Consider the following 19,766-nt stretch of genomic DNA (forward strand, 5'->3'; position numbering starts at 1 on the left):
AATCTTGTATTCCCCATCCATTCTAACCTTCCCCTCTCTGATATTGAACATTCTATACTCAGCAAAGCACCAATTTCATCCCATAACATCCTCATCTCAATGAATTTTGGGCTCAGCACGATGTTGAACTCTTCTCCCGTCTCCTCTGTCTCTGTGCTCACTTCATTGTAAGAAGTCTCAGAGCACCAGGTTAAAGTCCAACAGGTTTATTTGGTCGCAAATGCCACTAGCTTTCGAAGTGCCTGCTGCTCCTTCATCAGGTGAGTGGGAGTTCTGTTCACAAACTGTTCTTTGAGGCCCAGTCCTGTTTGTGAACAGAACTCCCACTCACCTGACAAAGGAACAGCAAGCGCTCCGAAAGCTAGTGACGTTTGCTACCAAATAAACCTGTTGGACTTTTAACCTGGTGTTGTGAGACTTCTTACTGTGTTTACCCCAGTCCAACGTCAGCATCTCCACATCCTCAATTCTTAGGGCAGGAGTCTTTTTCCTGTTCAATGTATCCTTTCACTTCCCTCCAGTATCCTCTGTCTACCTGGACCCCTCTCTCCAGCCTCCTATCTCTTGATCTCTTCATTGAGAGCTGTCAGCGTGACATCAGCCCTTTCGATTACTCTGCTCCTCTCACCCACTCTAACCTGTCTCCCCCCAACTTGCTGCACTCTGTTCTTTCAGGCCCAACCCTGACTTTGTTGTCAAACCTGCTGACAAGGATGGCACTATCGTTGTCTGTCGTACTGACATAAGAACTAGGAGCAGGAGGATTCTCCTCAGCTCAGTCCTAAATCATCTAAATAAATTGTAAACAAACTGACCTCTACCTCGCAGAGACTGAACATCAATTTCTGACCTTTCCCTGGACCGTGGCCCCAACATCGAACACCAAAGCTTTGTTTCAGTGACTGTCACTGCCCTTCACAGCCTCCAGCTTCATAGTTCCCCAACTCTGCCCAACCTGCTTCTACCTCCTTCTCAAAGCCCACAAACGGGGCTGCTCTGCTAGACCTATCGTATCAGCCTGTTCCTGCTCCACGGAACTCATTCCTTCCAATCGTGGCTCCATCCTCTCTCCCCTTGCCCTGTCCCTTCCCACCTCATTTTGTGATTCCTCTGATGCCTGCAACACATCAACTATTTCCAGTTTCCTGACCCTAAACGCCACCTCCTTCATTGCGGACGCTCAATCCCTCTACACCCCTATCCCCCACCACGATGGTCCAGCTAATTTCTGCATCTTTCTTGAGCAGAAGTCCGAACAATCCCCATCCACAATGACCCTCTGGTCAAACTTGTCCTCTCACTCAACAATTTCTCATTTAACTTGTCCCACTTCCTCCAAATAAAAGGTGTGCCCATGACTATCCCTATCTCTTTGTTCCATCTCCTTGTTCTAGTCCTACTCTGCGCTCTCCACCCAACCGCCCCACTCCCCGCCAACTCTTTTATTGGTACATCGACAACTGTATCCCTGCTACTTCAAGCTCTTGTCTGGACCTGGAAATTTCTACCCCTGCCTCATCTTAACATTCTCCATCTCTGATACTTCCCTTCCTTCATCTCTCTCCTTCCATTTCTAAGTATAGACTGTCCACCGATATTTACCACAAGCCCACTGACGCCCACAGTGACCTCAACTCCACCTCATGATATTCTGCTTCTCATGGGGACTCCGTTCTGTTCTCCTGGTTTCTCTGTCTCAGTTGTATCTGTCCTGATGATGCTCCCTTCCACAATGGCACCCCGAGATATCTTCCTTTTCCCTCAGTCAGTATTCCCCCCGCTGTGGATGACTGGGCCCTCAGTTATGTCCAACCCATCTCCCGCACTATCACTCTGTCCCCTCCCACCCAGACCAGATAAAGATTCCTTTGTTCTCACTTTCCACCCCACCAGCCTCCACATTCATAGGATGACTGTCTCCCATTTCCTCCATTTTCAGCAAGATGCCAAGATGTATCTTCCTCTTATTCCCCTGTGTCAGCTTTCTGAAGGACCATTCCCTCTGACACCCTGGTCTACCCCTGTGTAATCCCAGTACTGACGTTTATTCTGCTATTAACAACTACTCTGGACCAAAGCTTTAGTCTTTAATACAGTCATTACCATTCCTTCTGTCTTGTGTTCAATGACATCCTTGTCATTTAGAATCCCTACAGTACAGAATGGGCCATTCAACCCATCAAGTCTGTACCCACCACAACCCAATCCAGGCCCTATTCCCGGAACCTCGCATGTTCCCCCTGCTAATCCCCCTGACGCTAGACTCAATTTAGTATGGCCAATCACTCGCATATCTTGAATTGTGGGAGGAAACCCATGCAGACACGGGGAGATTGTGCAAACTCCAGACAGACAGTTACCCAAAGCCGGACCTATCCCTGACCTTCTACTTGGCTTCAACAGCATCACATTTTCAAAAACCCTTCACATTTCAACCCCATCCCCTCCCCCAAGTTTCAAAGAAGTCAGATTAGACTCAAAATGTTAACTCTGTTTACATTTTGTTACAGAGTCCACAGATGCTGCCAAATTGGCTGAGTGTTTTGAATGTTTTTTCTGTTTTTATCACTGAGAACTGCATCCATCCGATTCCAGAAGTTCTCGTCTGGGATAAACAGATTTTTGGGGAGTGGGCAGCAAAGTGGATCCCAAGACCTGCCATGATATTGAATGGGGCAGCAGGATGGCACAGTGGTTAGCACTGCTGCCTCTCAGCTCCAGGGACCTGGGTTCGATTCCTGGCTTGGGTGACTGTATCTGTGTGGAGTCTGCATGTTCTCCCCATGTCGGCGTGGGTTTCCTCTGGGTGCTCCAGTTTGCTTCCACAGTCCAAAACGTGTGGGTTAGGTCGATGGGCCAAGCTAAATTGCCCCTTGGTGTCAGAGGGATTAGCAGGGTAAATACATGGGGTTATGGGGATGGGGCCTGGGTAGGATTGTGGTCAGTGCAGGCTCAATCGACCTGCGTGGATTCTGTGCTTCTATGAATGGAGAAAAGGCTTGAAAGACCATAACGTCCATTTGTACTCCTATTTCTTCTTTCTGATTAAATGCTAAAGCAAGACCCCTTTTGTCCTCTTGGCCAGATGTAAAGGATCCTCATTTCAAAGAGATTTTCCAGCACTTTTTCTTTTGGTTTCAGATCCCAGCATCCGCAGTATTTTGCCTTTCCCAAAATACTTCAAAGTTCCTCAAGACAACCAGTAGTCATGAATGTAAATGCAAGATCTTTTTGCACTCTAAACACTGGTTACGTAGTTACTTAGCCCACTGCCCCTGCCCTAGATTTTGGCTGCCTGTTGCCATGTCTTCATTTTAACCTGTTTTTCTTTGAACAGTCAAGAATGCCGCAAATTCCTGATTTAACTATGCAGGCCAGATTTGATCATGTGAGTCTCCTGAGGTGGCACAGCCACCCTGGCGCCAACATGGGTGGCACGGTAGCACAGTGGTTAGCACTGCTGCTTCACAGCTCCAGGGTCCTGGGTTCGATTGCCGGCTCGGGTCACTGTCTGTGTGGAGTTTGTACATTCTCCTCGTGTCTGCGTGGGTTTCCTCCGGGTGCTCTGGTTTACTCCCACAGTCCAAAGATGTGTGGGCTAGGTTGATTGGCCATGCTAAAATTGCCCCGTGGTGTCCTGGGATGCGTAGGTTAGAGGGATTAGTGGGTAAATGTGCAGGGATATGGGGTAGGGCCTGGATGGGATTGTGTTTGGTGCAGACTCGATGGGCTGAAGGACCTTTTTCTGCACTGTAGGGTTCTATGACTCTGTGCTATGTCAGTCGGAGCCTGACCCTCACCCACATCCCAGTCCAGCCACTAAGATTGGCCGGTGCTCCATGTTTTCAAGCGAGTATTGCCTGTTTAATGGGTTGCGCCCTTCTCTCTTTCGAGTTCCCAGCCCACCAGGAATTAAAGATTAATCTTGTGCTCTGTTTTGAATAACCCAGCAGATGAATACAGGGAGACGATGGCCTAGTGGTATTATCACTAGACTACTAACCCAGAAACTCCACTGATGTTCTGGGGACCCGGGTTCGAATCCTGCCATGGCAGGTGGTGAAATTTGAATACAATAAAAAAAAAATCTGGAACTAAGAATCTTCTGATAACCGTGAAACCATTGTTAGAAAGACCCATCTGGTTCACTAATGTCTTTTAGGGAAGGAAATCTGCTGTCCTTACCTGGTCTGGCCTGCATGTGACTCCAGATTCACAGCAATGTGGCTAACTCACGTCTGCCTTCTAGTTAGGTGCATTGACCCAAACAGGCGCCGGTGGCGACTCAGGGAATTTCACAGTAAAACTTCATTGCAGTGTTAATGTAAGCCTTACTTGTGAGTAATAAATAAACTTTAGCATGGGATGGGCAGTAAATGCTGGCCAGCCAGCAACGTTCGTGTCCCATGAATGAATAAAAAAAGCTGGATGTTCAGATGATCCAAGGTGGAGATTTGATGGTGGATTGTTGGAGTCAAGCGATGAATCTTGCAAGGAATCTGTCTGATCAGAGCTGACAACCCTATCCATCACCGCCAATCCTCCTCCTTCACTTGATTATAATTTCTAACTTATTTGTCCTGTTCTTTTTTGGAATTCCGGGGAGCTGTTAGTTGGGATGCTAACAGTGACTGTTTATGTGATGCCTAATTAATCCTACAGGAAGCATGAGGCTATGGCCTGATATTTATTTCAAATTATTCACAGCGGGAGATGTACAGACAAGTCGAGGCATCCACTGCTAGCATGAATAAGTATTGTTCTGATTTACACGGAGCCCATTAGTTCTGATGACAATACGAAAAGCAGGCTGGACTTTTTTTTTTCTCTCTCTTCCCCTTCACTGTGTGTGTGTTATATTGCTTTAGCTTTGGATTGGCCAATAATTCAGTATCGCTGAATTCATCATCCCTCTTACAAGCTACTCTGCACCTTCACGATTAGGTCACGCAAACCATATCCTGCCGGACTACCTCACTGGCCTTGTCTGCATTTAATTGGTTACTTCTCTTAACTGCAGTCAATGTTTGACTGAAAGGCTCTAAACGTTCACACTCTGGCCGATATTGTACAACATCTGTCAGCTGCTGGTGTGAGTAAGAGGGTTTTTTTGGTAGCTTCCCTAGGATATTGGCATTGAGTGTCTTCAAGATAGATATAGACAGATTCTTGATTGATAAAGGGGATCAAGGGCTATGGGGAAAAGGCAGGAAATGGGGATGAGAAAAATATCAGCCATGATTGAATGGCAGAACGGACTCGATGGGCTGAGTGGCCTAATTCTGCTCCTGTGTCTCATGGCCTAGAATCGGGAATGTTCCTCCAGGAAGAGATTCCTCAATTTCTACTGTCCCAGCTCTCAGTACAACAGCATCTTTTTGGGAACCTTCTATTTTCCGCCCCCCAGAAGCCAAGCCATTGTTTTATGCTGAGCACCATTACATTGGGTCCCCAACGGGGACTATCCCATGTGGGGTGGCACAGCAGTTAGCACTGCTGCGTCGCAGGACGAGGGAGCTGTTTTGATTCCCAGCTTGGGGCACTGTCTGTGCGGATTTAGCATACATTCTCCCCGTATCTGCATGGGTTTCCTCCGTGTGCTTCGGGTTTCCTCCCACAGTCCGAATGATGTTAGGTGCATTGACCATACTGAATTCTCCTTCAGTGTACCTGAACAGGCGCTGGAGTGTGGTGACTAGGGGATTTTCACAGTAACTTCATTGCAGTGTTAATGTAAGCCTACTTGTGACACCGATAAATAAACTTTCAACCTCCTACCCTGACTCACTCCAGCCACCAGCCTGAACCTTATCCCTGTGAGCTTTGGACAGAGCAACTGTTTTCAGGTACTGAAACCAGCCTTGTGAGATTTCTGAATTCAACTTCTCTGAGAATTCCTATACGCCAGTTCTGCCCAGGATTGAAATCGATGCAGAGGTGACTGTGCCTCTTTGAGCCTTTATTTTTCAGACACTTTCAGAGGGAGTAGAGTCAGAGTATTGGTTGCAAGAATGTGGCTTAAATGTTCAGCGTCCTTTCCTGGATAATTCTTCCTGATCCTTAATTAAAAGTGGATTTGTAAAGATAGGGGAATATGACTGGCAATTAACTTCAGCGATTATAGCCCCACGGAGATAATACACCCAGCTTCTACATCTAATACTCATATATAGAGTGCCGCTTATCCATAGTGTCTCCATGATGCCTCAACATGAAGATGGTCATAACTGAGTGAAGCTTTTAATTCTTTCTCATACCATTTTCTTATAATGTTTAGTTAATGCAAAGTTCAATGTTTTCTTATTATTTTATGACCCTTAAACCATTGAACAAATTGTTGGACAACAGTAGATGATCTTGTGTCCAATTATGCTGTCACTTTGCTTCCTATCTTTGCTGTTCTGAAATATGCACTTTATTGTACAAGTGTTTCATGTCCTATCTCTTGCAATCCCTATAGTAAAAGCAATATATCTCCCACCTATACCACAGCAATTTCTTCTTATAATACTACCCTGCTGTGATAAGAAGCCTTTCAGAAAAAGCTGGGTGTTTTAGCCTAATAACTATTTCAGCCTCATTGATTTCAACTCGCTTCTGAATCACTGGCCTAGATACTGAGGAAATAATTAAACATATACTTCCATTTACATGGTGCGGTTCACAAACCTCAAAACCTCCCCCGTGAAGTACCTTTCGAATCATTAATCACTCTTGTAATGTATGAAACGGAATGGCCAATTTCCGCACAGCAAGATCCCACAAACAGCAGTGGGATAATGACCAGCTAGCCTGTTCCAATGAGTTTGACTGTAGGATAATTATTGGCCTTGGCCAATTGGAAGGCAGTGGCCTAGTGCTATTATCGCTAGACTATTAATCCAGAAACTCAGCTAATATTCTGCGGACGCGGGTTCGAATCCTGCTATGGCAGATGGTGGAATTTGAATTCAATAAAAAGTATCTGGAATTGAGAATCTATTGATGACCGTGAAACCATTGTCAATCGTAGGAAACCCCACTGGATCACTGATGTCCTTTAGAGAAGGAAATCTGCCGTCTTTCCCTGGTCCAGAGCCACAGCAATGAGTATTATTCTCAACTACCCTGAGGCAATTAGAGGTGGGCAATAAATGCTGTCAGCCAGTGACACCCATGTCCCACGAATTAATAAAAAAACACATTGAGGAAAACTCCTCTGCTCCTCTTTGCAGTTGTGCCATGGGATCTTTTACATACATCTTTGCCTAATGCCTCACTGGAAGGATGGCACCTCCTGACTGTGCAGCATTCCCTCTGTACTGCACTTGACCATCAACACCAATGAAGTGCTCGAGTCTTTAGGGCGAGAATTGAACCCGTGAGCTTCCGAACCAGAGGCAAGCCTGATGCCCGGTGGGTCGAGGCCAAACAGGAGGCGGGAACTGTATTTTTTTTCAGCAATTGTTCGATTTCCGTTATTCTTCTGTCGCTGTGGGTTCTGTAACATCTGCCCCTCAGAGTAAATGTACTGAATGCCACAGCAAAAAGAAGCTGAGGTCCAAAGATCTCCTACTTCAAACAGTTTTATCATATCAAGGAAGTGGCAGAAGCTTTTGGACATTCGCTGTTGCAAAGCGATTTTTCACAGTGGCACCTAATTGCCTACATGTTAGATGATGCAGTGATTGTGGGAGCTCTGTAATTAGACCCCATCTTACTCTGATGTTATATTAAAGGAAAAACCACATGTAGCACCTGGTCTATAAGATGCTGCCTGCTGTTTAATGATTCATTTTCATCCGTCCCCCTCAAGGACAGGTTGGGGGGAAAATCACGACCCACGTTGTTTGGGACCTGCCCAGCCGGTGTGTTTTGGGTAGAGAATTGCCGAGTTCTTACCCAGCTCTCTTCTGCTTTGTTCCAGGGTAAAATTGGCGACAGAGTTGGCTTCTTCCCAGCAAATTTTGTTCAACGTGTCCGGCCTGGAGAAAGGGTTTGGCAATGCAGCAGAACGTTCCAGGGTAGCAAAGAGCAGGGACAGTTGCCTCTAAAAGAATTACAGGTCAGTAAAAGCTTGAGAAAACAAATGAAATTGGAACTCTCTGATTGAAAGAGTAGGCAGATGTGTCTCCTTGGGAGGCACGGGGACACAATGTTTAGCACTGCTGCCTCACAACACCAGGGACCCATGTTCGATTCCTGGCTTGGTTCAGTGTCTGTGCAAAGTCTGCACGTTCTCCCTGTGTCTGCATGGGTTTCCTCCAGGTGCTCCGGTTTCCTCCTACAATCAGAAAGACGTGCATTGGCAATGCTAAATTCTCTCTGTGTACCTGAACAGACGCCAGAGTGTGGCAACTGGGGAATTTTCACAGTAACTTCATTGCAGTGTTAATGTAAGCCTACTTGTACATAAGAACATAAGAACATAAGAAATAGGAGCAGGAGTAGGCCATTTAGCCCTTCGAGCCTGCCCCGCCGTTCAATAAGATCATGGCTGATCTGTCGTGGCTCAGTTCCACATTCCCGCCCTCTCCCCATAACTCTTAATCCCCTCTCTTATCAAAAACCCATCAACCCGCGTCTTAAAAATATTTAGCGAGGTAGCCTCCACCACTTCAACGGGCAGAGAATTCCAGAGATTCACCACCCTTTGAGTGAAGAAGTTCTTCCTCAACTCCGTTCTAAACCGCCCCCCCATTATCTTGAGGCTGTGCCCCCTAGTCCTACTGTCCTTTCTGAGTGGGAAGAGTCTCTCCACCTCTATCCTATCCATCCCATTCATCATCTTATACGTCTCAATGAGATCTCCCCTCATTCTTCTAAACTCTAACGAGTACAAGCCTAGTTTATTCAGCCTCTCCTCATAGCTCAACCCCCTCAACTCCGGCATCAGCCTAGTAAACCTCCTCTGCACTCCTTCCAAGGCCAAAATATCCTTGGGTAAGTACGGCGCCCAAAACTGCACACAGTACTCCAGCTGCGGCCTCACCAATGTCCTATACAGCCACAGCAAGACCTCCCTACTTTTATATTCAATCCCCTTCGCTATGAAGGCCAGCATCCCATTAGCCTTCCTGACCACCTGCTGCACCTGCAAGCTGGGTTTTTGCGACTCATGCACAAGGACCCCGAGGTCCCTCTGCACCGTCGCCTGCTGCAGTTTTTCGCCACGTAAGTAATAATCCTTCCTACCATTATTCCTACCAAAGTGGACCACCTCGCACTTGCCAACATTAAAATTCCATTTGCCAGTTCCTGGCCCATTCGCCCAGCCTATCTAGGTCCTTCTGCAGACTCTCCACACCCTCCGTGCAATTTGCCGTTCCACCAATCTTGGTGTCATCAGCAAATTTCGACACCATACACTCGGTTCCCTCCTCCAGATCAAGTGACACTAATAAACTTCAAATGAATGCAGTATGCAGCCCATGAGTGTTACTGTTGAACTCCTGGTGAATGGAAATGTCCCGGTTGAGTTGACCCCAGCTGAGAAAGAACAAGAGCAGTGTCATTGCATTCAGCAGGTGAGGGGAGGAGAGAGAGTTGTGGGGATCTGCTGATTGGGATCTGTGGACTTCTGTTGCCAGCTGTCAATATTGACAAATGCATCAGGCGACAGTATGATTTAACATGTCCTACCTTGTCAAACTGCTGCTGTTAAATGTAATGGCTGAGCATTAGCAAGGCATAGACTACAAAAGCAGGATAGTCATGTTGGAGTTGGGTAGAACTTTGGTGAGGCCACAGCTAGTACTGTGTGCAGTTCTTTGATTTGGTTTGATTTATTATTGTCATGTGTATTAACATACAGTGATCAGTATTGTTTCTTGCGCGCTATACAGGCAAAACATTCCCTTCATAGAAAAGGAAAAGAGAGAGTGCAAATGGAGTTTACAGTCGTAGCTAGGGCGTAGAGAAAGATCAACTTAATGCAAGGTAAGTTCATTCAAAAGTCTGACAGCGGCAGGGGAGAAGCTCTTCTTGAGACGGTTGGTACATGACTTCAGACTTTTGTATCTTTTCCTGAAGGAAGAAGGTGGAAGAGAATGTCTGGGAGCGTGGGGTCCTTAATTATGCTGGCTGTTTTGCCAAAGGGGTGGGAAGTGTAGATAGAGTCAATGGATGGGAAGCTGGTTTGCGTGATGGATTGGGCTACATTCACGACCTTTTGTTGTACCTTGTGGTCTTGGGCAGAGCAGGAGCCCAGACCAAGCTGTGATACAACCAGAAATAATGCTTTCTATGGGGCATCTTTAAAAGTTGGTGAGAGTCATAGCTGACATGCCAAATTTCCTTATTTCTGGTTGCTACATTATCAAAAGGAGGTGATTGCACTGGAGGGGGTGCGGAGGAGGTTCACCAGGATGCTGCCTGGGATGGAGCATGTAAGTTATGAAGTGAGGTCGGGTAGGGCTGTTTTTGTTGGAGCAGAGAAGACTGAGGGGCGACCTAATCAAGGTGTACAAGATTATGAGGTCCACAGACAGAGTGGATAGGGAACGGCTATTCCCCTTAGTTGAAGGGTCAGTCACAAGGAGAACAGCACTCAATGGGCCAAATGGCTTCTTCTGCACTGTATCATTCTACGATTCTATGATCTCTGTCCCAGTGGACTGCACGTTCCAGCACCCGCAACATCAGGGCTGGGGGTAGGCGAGTATTTAGAGGGTGAAGAGGGTTTGAGGGATGAGGGCTGAATCCTCGTTTACACTGGGATGAAATCCCACAGCACGAAGGGCAGGTCTTTTGAAAGCTCACCGTCCCTCCCAGCAGTCCCTGCAGCTGCCTCCGCACTTCCTCCCATGCCAGCTGGCCTGACTCCAACCCGCACCCAACCGCCCACATCAGTGAAGATCCCGCTTTGGTGGGCACTTTCCCTCAGGCAGACTGGCCGGGCTTGGAATTTCCCTGACGCCTCTCCCCATCTTTAATGATGATCATTCTCGGCTTTGAGGTCCGGTACAGAAGGATGAAATTTGGCCCTTTAGATCATGTTGGTTCTCTTTTAAAATAATCAGTCAATTCCAAGCCCTCACTGTAGCCCTGCATGTTTCAGTCCTTTGTGTTCATCCAATTTCCTTTTAAAATCAAGGATCCCACTGCCCTCAGAGGCAATGAGTTCCTGGCCATTCTCACTCTATGTTCTAAACAGGTCCTTCCTCACATTCTCCTTCCCCAAAACTGTAAATCTTGTGTCCACTAGTCCCGGGACCATCAGCTGATGCAACACTCTTGCTCTGCCCACCTAATCTAAACCTCAAGATCCATCTTTCTGTCATGGACGGTTAAAACTAAAGCAAAAGATCCTCAAGCATTCTTCAGACAAACTCAACAGCACAAGGCTGGATCCCAGTCATTACATGAATGTGATTTATAAAATAGGATATCATAGAATCCTTAAGAGTACAGAAGAGATCATTTGGCCCATTGATTCTGCACCGATCCTCTGAAGGGGCACTCTACCCATGCCCAACTCAGCACCCTAACCCCATCCCCAGCGCATCGATTGTGGCCAATCCACCTAACCTGCCCATCTTTGGACTGTGGGAGGAAACCGGAGCACTCGGAGGAAACCCACGCCGATATGGGGAGAATGTGCAAACCTCGCACAGACAGTGACCCAAGCTGGGAATTGAACCTGGATCCCTGGCGCTGAGGCAGTAGTGCTAACCACTGTGCCACCGTGAAGCCCCAGCATCTGCAAAAAAAACAAATTTCCACTTGCTTTTCGATTAATATTAGTAAAAAGAGATTTTTCTGAAGATTTGCCTTAAACCTCCAAAGATTAAATCAAAATGACTGCCAAGTGAGAAAGAAGCCAATCAAATCTTCAAGCCCAAATAGAGGAAATTCATTAGAATTTTCCTTTTAATTTTCTTCAAGAAAATACAAAATACGTATCCAAATGGATTCATTTTGTAATGTTTGTAAGATGAGTAATGGTGGTTCAGAGGGAGGGGAGGGTTGTCACAATCCATGGTCTATTAATAAGCAGACAGAGGTTGAGCCATATTGTAAGGTCATTACTGTAACACAGAGATTACATTTTTAATTTATATGCTGAAGCAGTAACTCTGGGTAAGAAGCTGTGTTTAACAGGACACTGCAGCAGATGGTCCATTGCTGTTTTATGTAAATGCTCCTGGTTCCCTGCCAGTTTCAACTATATGGTGATAGCAGAGTCGAACACTGATACTGACCCCAGGTCCCACTGTAAGCACAACTGGATCTGTGTAAAAGCTCAAGACACAAAATGTATCTCCTGCTCTCAGCTTTCAGTCCCAATGGAGTTGGAGCAGGAAGACTGCTGATCTTCACTGGTGTAAAGATTATTAAATAACCGTGTAGAACGCTAAATGAGAAGGATTGATGCACTGGCGCTCTGAGCTTTTCTTCTATCCCCGGGAGCTCCTGCCTAGCAACATTTGTTGGATGCAAAGTTTCCTGCTGTGGGTACTGTTTAGGAGGGGAAGGTTGATGTCCTCTCTGAGAACTAATACTCAACTACTCAAAGACAAATACCTCCCTTCATAATCTGTTAAAGTGCATGAGAGAAGGGGGATTATCTGCGCTTTAGCAACATTGTGGTTAAATCAAAATATCTACCTGACACTGTAAAATCAACAAGTATCTAACTAGCTGTGAACAGGTTAACTAAACTATTAACCAATGGAATAAAATGCTATTCTAATGGAATGCTGTTTAGATAAATACAATTCCCATTTATTCACAAAAATAATAGAACTTTTAGTCACACAATATACAGCCAGGTTGTCTCCCGCGCCGTCTCCCGTGCGCTTTGACAAAGGGTTGTCTGTACTCGAAGCGTCAGCTCTTTTCTCTCCTTACAGATGCTGCCAGACCTGCTGAGATTTTCCAGCATTTTCTCTTTTGGTTTCAGATTTCAGCGCAATTTGCTCTTAGACAATACAAACTTACAACTCTTAACATTTTACCATTTTTACAATCTTACAAACACCAACTTCACACCAGTACTGATCACTGAGGCCTCCCAAGAGTTGCTGTAGGAACTATGATGAGACATTAAAAAAAGTGTAATTTCATCTTCTTCAAGCTATCTTTTTAGTTATTGGAGGTAGGAAGGGTGACAGGGTGGGGGAGGTGGGGAGGGGTGAAGGCCATTTGGATTGTTCTGGGCTCTTCAAAAGTGAGCAGTGCAGAGATGGATGTGTTGGTGAACCAGTCAATCAATGGCAAGAGAGCGTGGAATCGGGGAGGTTGGAGTTTAAAGATTAATTATTAGCATCACAATGAAATTGCTGTGAAAATCCTCTAGATGCCACACTCTGGTGCCTGTTCGGGTACACTGAGGCAAAACATAGCACAGTCAATGCACCTAACCAGCACATAGAATCCCTGCACTGCAGAAGGAGGTCATTCAGCCCATCGAACCCACACTGACAATACTCCCAGCCAGGCACTATCCCTGTAACCCCACATGTTTACTCTGTTAGTTCCCCTGTCACTAATGGACAATTTATCATGGCCAATCCACTCAACTGTCACATCTTTGTAGGAGGAAACTGAAGCGCTCGGAGGAAACCCACTCAGACATGGGGAGAACGCGCAGCACAGTCACCCAAGCCAGGAATCGAACCCAGGTCCCCGGTGCTGTGAGGCAGCAGTGCTAACCACTGTGCCACGATGTGGAGATGCTGGCGTTGGACTGGGGTAAAAACAGTAAGATGCCTCACAACACCAAGTTAAAGTCCAACAGGTTTATTAAAATAAACCTGTTGAACTTTAACCTGGCATTGTGAGACTTCCCACTGTGCCACCCCAGGTTGGAGGGAGGATCTCAGTAATTAGCGCTCGAGGTATGTATCCAACTGTAGCCAGAATCTTTATCCACATCCCAAAACCTTTAGCCCACTTCCAAAATTCCCCACGTTGCAGCTGTGTTTCTGTATTTGGAATGATGTGTAAGCTTGGTGGGGGTGCGGGTGCGACATCATGTGCTGCTAAGGATTGGCTGGGTAAGGAAGAAATAAATTGGTGTTAACTATGATCTGATTCCCCGGAGAGATCAAACCTACAATTTTCAGCACTATCTGCTTGACTTGTTTGCTCAAAATCAAGAGCAGCAAAACAGATGTAAAACCGCAGGATAAGAGAGGCGTGTATTTCAGATTCTACACTAATGCTTAGTTCCTCCATAAGCCCTATTTATAGAACCAATCTGTCTATATCCTCCTGCAGTCTGTTACTATCATCCTCATTGTTTACTACATCTGACTTATACACAATTTGCAAACTTTTGGAGTTATGCCCTCAAAACCCAAGTGCGGGCTATTAATGCATGTCAGAGAGCGCAGTGGTCACAACAGCACTGTGATTAGCACTGCTGCCCCACAGCTCCAGGGACCAGGGTTCAATTCCAGCCTCGGGTGATTGCCTATGTGAAGTTTGCACGTTCGCCCCATGTCTGCGTGGGTTTCCTCCAGGTGCCTCCCACACTCCAGAGATGTGGAGGCTAGATCGATTGGCCATGCTAAGCTGCCCCTTAGTGTTGTGAGCCTCACCTGCCTTGAATCTGGGGCAGGCAAGGTGGTAAAATTCTGGCCAACATCTCCATTTTAACATTTAATTGCCCCCACCTGAAAAATCGCCTCTTTGAAGGTCTCCCAATCGTTCGGTTGTTTTGCTGACCACAATCCACCACAAAGCATTTTGGGACATTTGCTGCACTGAATCACGGTGCAGAAGAGGCCCTTCGGCCCATCGAGTCTGCACCAACGCTTGAAATGCCTTGATTTGCCCACCTAATCGGTTTCGAGTGGTGTGCCTCAGGGATCTGTTTTGGGGCCACTGCTGTTTGTAATTTTTATTAATGATCTGGATGAGGGTATAGTTGGGTGGATTAGCAAGTTTGCTGATGACACCAAAGTCGGAGGTGTGGTAGATAGTGATGAAGGGTGTCATAGTTTGCAGGAAGACTTAGACAGGTTGCAGAGCTGGGCCGAGAGGTGGCAGATGGAGTTTAATGCGGAGAAGTGTGAGGTAATTCACTTTGGTAGGAATAACAGATGTGTCGAGTATAGGGCTAATGGGAGGACTTTGAATAGTGTGGATGAGCAGAGGGATCTAGGTGTATGTGTACATAGATCCCTGAAAGTTGGGAGTCAAGTAGATAAGGTTGTTAAGAAGGCATACGGTGTCTTGGCGTTTATTGGTAGGGGGATTGAATTTAGGAGTCGCAGCGTCATGTTGCAACTGTACACAACTCTGGTGCGGCCGCACTTGGAGTACTGTGTGCAGTTCTGGTCCCCACATTATAGGAAGGATGTGGAGGCTTTGGAGAGGGTGCAGAGGAGGTTTACCAGGATGTTGCCTGGTATGGAGGGGAGGTCCTATGAGGAGAGGCTGAGGGATTTGGGGTTGTTTTCGCTGGAAAGAAGGCGGCTAAGAGAGGACCTTATTGAAACATATAAGATGATTAGAGGTTTAGATAGGGTGGATAGTAATAGCCTTTTTCCTCTGATGGAGAAATCTAGCACGAGGGGGCATGGCTTTAAATTAAGGGGTGGTAGTTATAGGACGGATGTCAGGGGTAGGTTCTTTACCCAGAGGGTGGTGAGGGATTGGAATGCCCTGCCTGCTGCAGTTGTAAATGCGCCTAGTTTGGGGGCGTTTAAGAGATCCGTGGATAGGTTTATGGATGAGAAGGGATTGGTTTAGGTTAGTGGGTCACTGTTTTGTAACTGGTCGGCGCAACATCGTGGGCCGAAGGGCCTGTTCTGCGCTGTAATGTTCTATGTTCTATGTTCTAATCCCATTTGCCACCACTTGGCCCACAGCATTGAATGTTGCGGCGTGCCAAATACTCATCCAGTTACTTTTTAAAGGATGCGAGGCATTCCGCCCCCCTCCACCACCTTCCCAGGCAGCGCATTCCAGACCATCACCACTCTCTGAGTAAGAAAAGGTTTCCCTCAAATCCCCCCTAACCCTCCCAGTGAAGATGCTGAGTAAATGTTCTGTGATTTTCCCCATTTTCAGATCTGTGTCGGGCGAGGCGAGGAGACCAACGGCTTTGTCAAGGTTTGCAGTGGGAAGAAGCGAGGAGTCGTGCCGGCGGACATTCTCCAGGAAATTTGACTTTATTTTTTAAACTTCCAAGGCCGTGACCTCCTCTTTGAAACAGCAGAGAATATACAGACGGTTATAGACTGAACATTTAGCTCCTTTCTAGCACCTGTGTCCCACGTTGTCTTGTCACCACTGCGCCACGTTGAAATGCCGGAGATGGGTGGGTCCAGAACGTGCTGTGTATAAAACACTCTTGTTGTCGCTATATTGATAAACACGCAGCACAAAGCTGAACACTCTCCTTGGATTGCAGTTAAGCAATGATCAGAAGACATTTTACAGCAACCTTCACTCTGTTGTCCACTCTGCTCACCTTTGTATTTTTAAAAAGCACAAATATAGTCCCCCACGCTCACCTCTTTCCCCTCCACACCCCCAGTTCACCATTAGCACAGTTTGGGTCCCATTTGGCTTGGCTCCATTTCTTCCCACCCAAGATGAAACTTATTTCATTGGCAACGGGCCCATTTTGCTGGGACTTTGCTATTGCCACGGACATGGGCCAGGATATCTTGAGTGATTTTGATTTGCGCCAGGGACCCAGGTTCAATTCCAGCCTTGAGTCACTGTCTGTGTGGAGTTTGCACTGCCTCCCTGTGTCTGTGTCTGGGTTTCCTCCGGGTGCTTCAGATTGCTCCTACAGTCCAAAGATGTGCAGCTTTGATGGATTGGCCAAGCTAAATTGCCCGTTTAGTGTCCCAGGATGTGTGGGTATTTGGGGTTACAGGGATAGGACAAGGGGTGGGCATGGGTAAGATACTCTGTCAGAGAGTTGGTGCAGATTCAATAGGTTGAATGTCCTCATACACTGTAGGGATTCTGTGATTCTAGATTGTACAGGGATGTAACATTGCAAATGGATGTTCCTGGACCTAAACATTCACAGCAAACCTGTATTTATACAGTATCCCTATCACAAGCAGGAAGCAAATGGGAAGGAAAGGTTTGAACTAAAGCCAAGCATTGGAGAATGAGGAAGAGACAGAGAGGCTCAGTTTGGCATCCAAAAACATGGTCAGAGAGGGGAGGTTTTAAAGTGAGGAGGAAGGGCAAAAAAAAGAACAGCTGGTAAAATAGCTGAATAAGTAACAACTGAGAGAGGACTGGAGGGAGAAATGATTGAGAAGAATCTTGTGTTCGAGAAAGAGAGTGGCTTCAGGTCTCATTGGAACATTTCTGATTTGATTTATTGTCATATGTATTAATGTACGGTGAATATATTGTTTCTTGCACGCTAAACAAACAAAACATACCATGCATAGAGAAGGAAATGAGAGTGCAGCATGTAGTGTTACAGTCATCCCATTCACAGAGAAGGAAAGCAGGAAGTGCAGAATGTATTGTTACAGTCATAGCTAGGATGTAGAGAAAGATCAACTCAACATGAGGTATTCAAAAATCTGACAGTAACAGGGAAGAAGCTGTTCTTGAGTCGGTTGGTACACGATCACAGATTTTTGTATCTTTTTTCCTAAGGAAGACGGTGGAAGAGAGAATGTCTGAGGTGCAGGGTGTCCTTAATTATGCTGGCTGCTTTTCTGAGCAGTAGGAAGTGTGGACAGAGTCAATGGATGGGAGGCTAGTTTGAGTGATGGACTGGGCTTCGTTCACAACCCTTTATAGTTTCTTGCAGTCTTGGGCAGGGCAGGAGCCATACCAAGCTGTGATACAAATAGAAAGAATGTTTTCCTTGTGCGTCTGTAAAAGTTGGTGAGAGTCACAGCTGACATGCCAAATTTCCTTTGTCTTCTGAGGAAGTAGAGACATGGGTGGCTTTTCTTAACTATAGTGTCGGCATGGGGGACCAGGACAGGCTGTTGGTGATCTGAACACCTGAAGTTCTCGACCATTTCTACTTCTTCCCCATTGATGTAGACAGGGGCTTGTTCTCCACTACGCCTCCTAAAGTCGATGACAGTCTCCTTCATTTTGTTGACATTGAGGGAGAGATTATTGTCGCCGGACCAGTTCACCAGGTTCTCTATCTCATTCCTGTGCTCTGTCTCGTCATTTTTGAGACCTGGCTCACTGCTGTGGTGTCATCGGCAAACTTGAAAATCGAGTTGGAGGGGAATTTGGCCACACAGTCATGGGTGTAGAAGGAGTATGGTAGGGGCTGAGGACACAGCTTTGTGGGGCAGCGGTGTTGAGGATGATTGTGAGGTGTTGTTGCCTGTCCTTACGGACTGTGGTTTAGAAAGCTCCTCCCTCTGCCACTGAGTCCCACCTCCAGCTCCCCATTGCCTGAAAAAGCTGTTGAAACTGGGGGATTCATTGAAAAGTTCAAGAACAAGGCTGATAGACTTTTGTTTTAAGTGGTATGGAACCAAGGCAAGTAATTGGAATTAAGATAAAGATTCCCGTACTCTGTACTCTGTCTCATCATTATTTGAGATCCGACCCAATACGGTACGCTGGTGTCATCTGCAAACTTGAAGATGGAGTTGGAGGGGAGTTTGGCCATACAGTCATAGTTGCATAACGAGTATAGTTGGCCGTGTTTTCTGTCAACAGTGCCTGTTCAGCAGATTTTTCCCACTCCAATGTGTGAGAATTTGGCTGCAGGCGGAACTTCTGCCCCTTACTCGGGAGGAGATCCTGCCCCGGGACTTTAGCACGTGAATCAAGGCTGACTCTCCAGTGCTCTAAGGAGAGAGTGCTACAGTGTCGGAGCTGCCATTTTCGAACGTGATGGTCAGCAAAGGCTCCACCTTCCTTTTCAGATAAGCGTAAATGATCACATTGGCATTTTGAAAAAAAACAGTAAGTTATCCCGGTGTTCTTGTCAATAATTACCTGGCCATTATCACATTGCTGCTTGTGGGAGCTTGCTGTGCACAAATTGGCTGCTGCACTTCCTACATTACTACAGTGACCAGATCTCAAGTCCTTCACTGCCTGTGAAGTGCTTTGGACAATTGGGCCAGAATTTCCTTTGATGGCTGTGGGACCAGCGAACCCCGCTACTGGCAAACAACGCTTCACCTTCCGTCGGCAAGAAACATGTGGCCGAGAGGCTGGAGAATCTCACCCCTGAGTGCTGTGAAGGCGCTAGATAAATGCAACGAAAAGAAAAAACGCTGGAAAATTTCAGCCGGTCTGGTATCCCAGCAAAGAGCTGACATTTCGAGTCTAGATGACCCTTTGCCAAAGCTCAAAGGTATGGAAAGTGGGAGGTATTTATACTGTAGGATAAGGGAATGAAAGATGAGTCATAGCCATTCCTTTGGTTTCTGTGGCTAAGGGGTGCTAATGGCAGCCCATAGAGAGAAGAGAAGGTGTGAATGGCCAAACAGCAGAGAAACTGAAATCATTCATATTCACACTTTTATTCTCCCTATGGACTGCCATTAGTATTTCTTGAACTCCCCCCGGAATCACGGTCAGTATATTCAGGCTATCAGGACTAGGGGGCACAGCCTCAAGATAAAGGGGAGGCGGTTTAGAACGGAGTTGAGGAGGAACTTCTTCACTCAAAGGGTGGTGAATCTCTGGAATTCTCTGCCCGTTGAAGTGGTGGAGGCTGCCTCGCTAAATATTTTTAAGAAGCGGGTTGATGGGTTCTTGATAAGAGAGGGGATTAAGGGTTATGGGGAGAGGGCGGGAAAGTGGAACTGAGCCACAACAGATCAGCCATGATCTTATTGAATGGCGGGGCAGGCTCGAAGGGCTAG

The 19,766-nt window shown here is 46.4% G+C and overlaps 1 protein-coding gene across 2 annotated transcripts in view; it reads left to right on the forward strand.

Annotated features, from left to right (window-relative positions):
* LOC145359219 (SH3 and cysteine-rich domain-containing protein 2-like) overlaps positions 1-19,465 on the forward strand; it is a 107,565-nt gene extending 88,100 nt beyond the window's left edge. Inside the window, exons 10-11 of one of the 2 annotated variants that reach the window (XM_080213699.1) lie at positions 7,907-8,044; positions 16,003-19,465. In XM_080213699.1, coding sequence (XP_080069825.1) covers positions 7,907-8,044; positions 16,003-16,101 — 237 coding nt within the window. In that variant the 3' untranslated portion in view covers positions 16,102-19,465. The remainder of the gene's footprint in view (positions 1-7,906; positions 8,045-16,002) is intronic. The other variant, XM_080213700.1, reaches the window with a different exon arrangement.
* Positions 19,466-19,766: the final 301 nt, after the last annotated feature.

This window comes from Carcharhinus amblyrhynchos, chromosome 27 (assembly GCF_965287045.1).
Source record: "Carcharhinus amblyrhynchos chromosome 27, sCarAmb.v2.hapA, whole genome shotgun sequence".
Classification (NCBI taxonomy): Eukaryota; Metazoa; Chordata; class Chondrichthyes; order Carcharhiniformes; family Carcharhinidae; genus Carcharhinus; species Carcharhinus amblyrhynchos.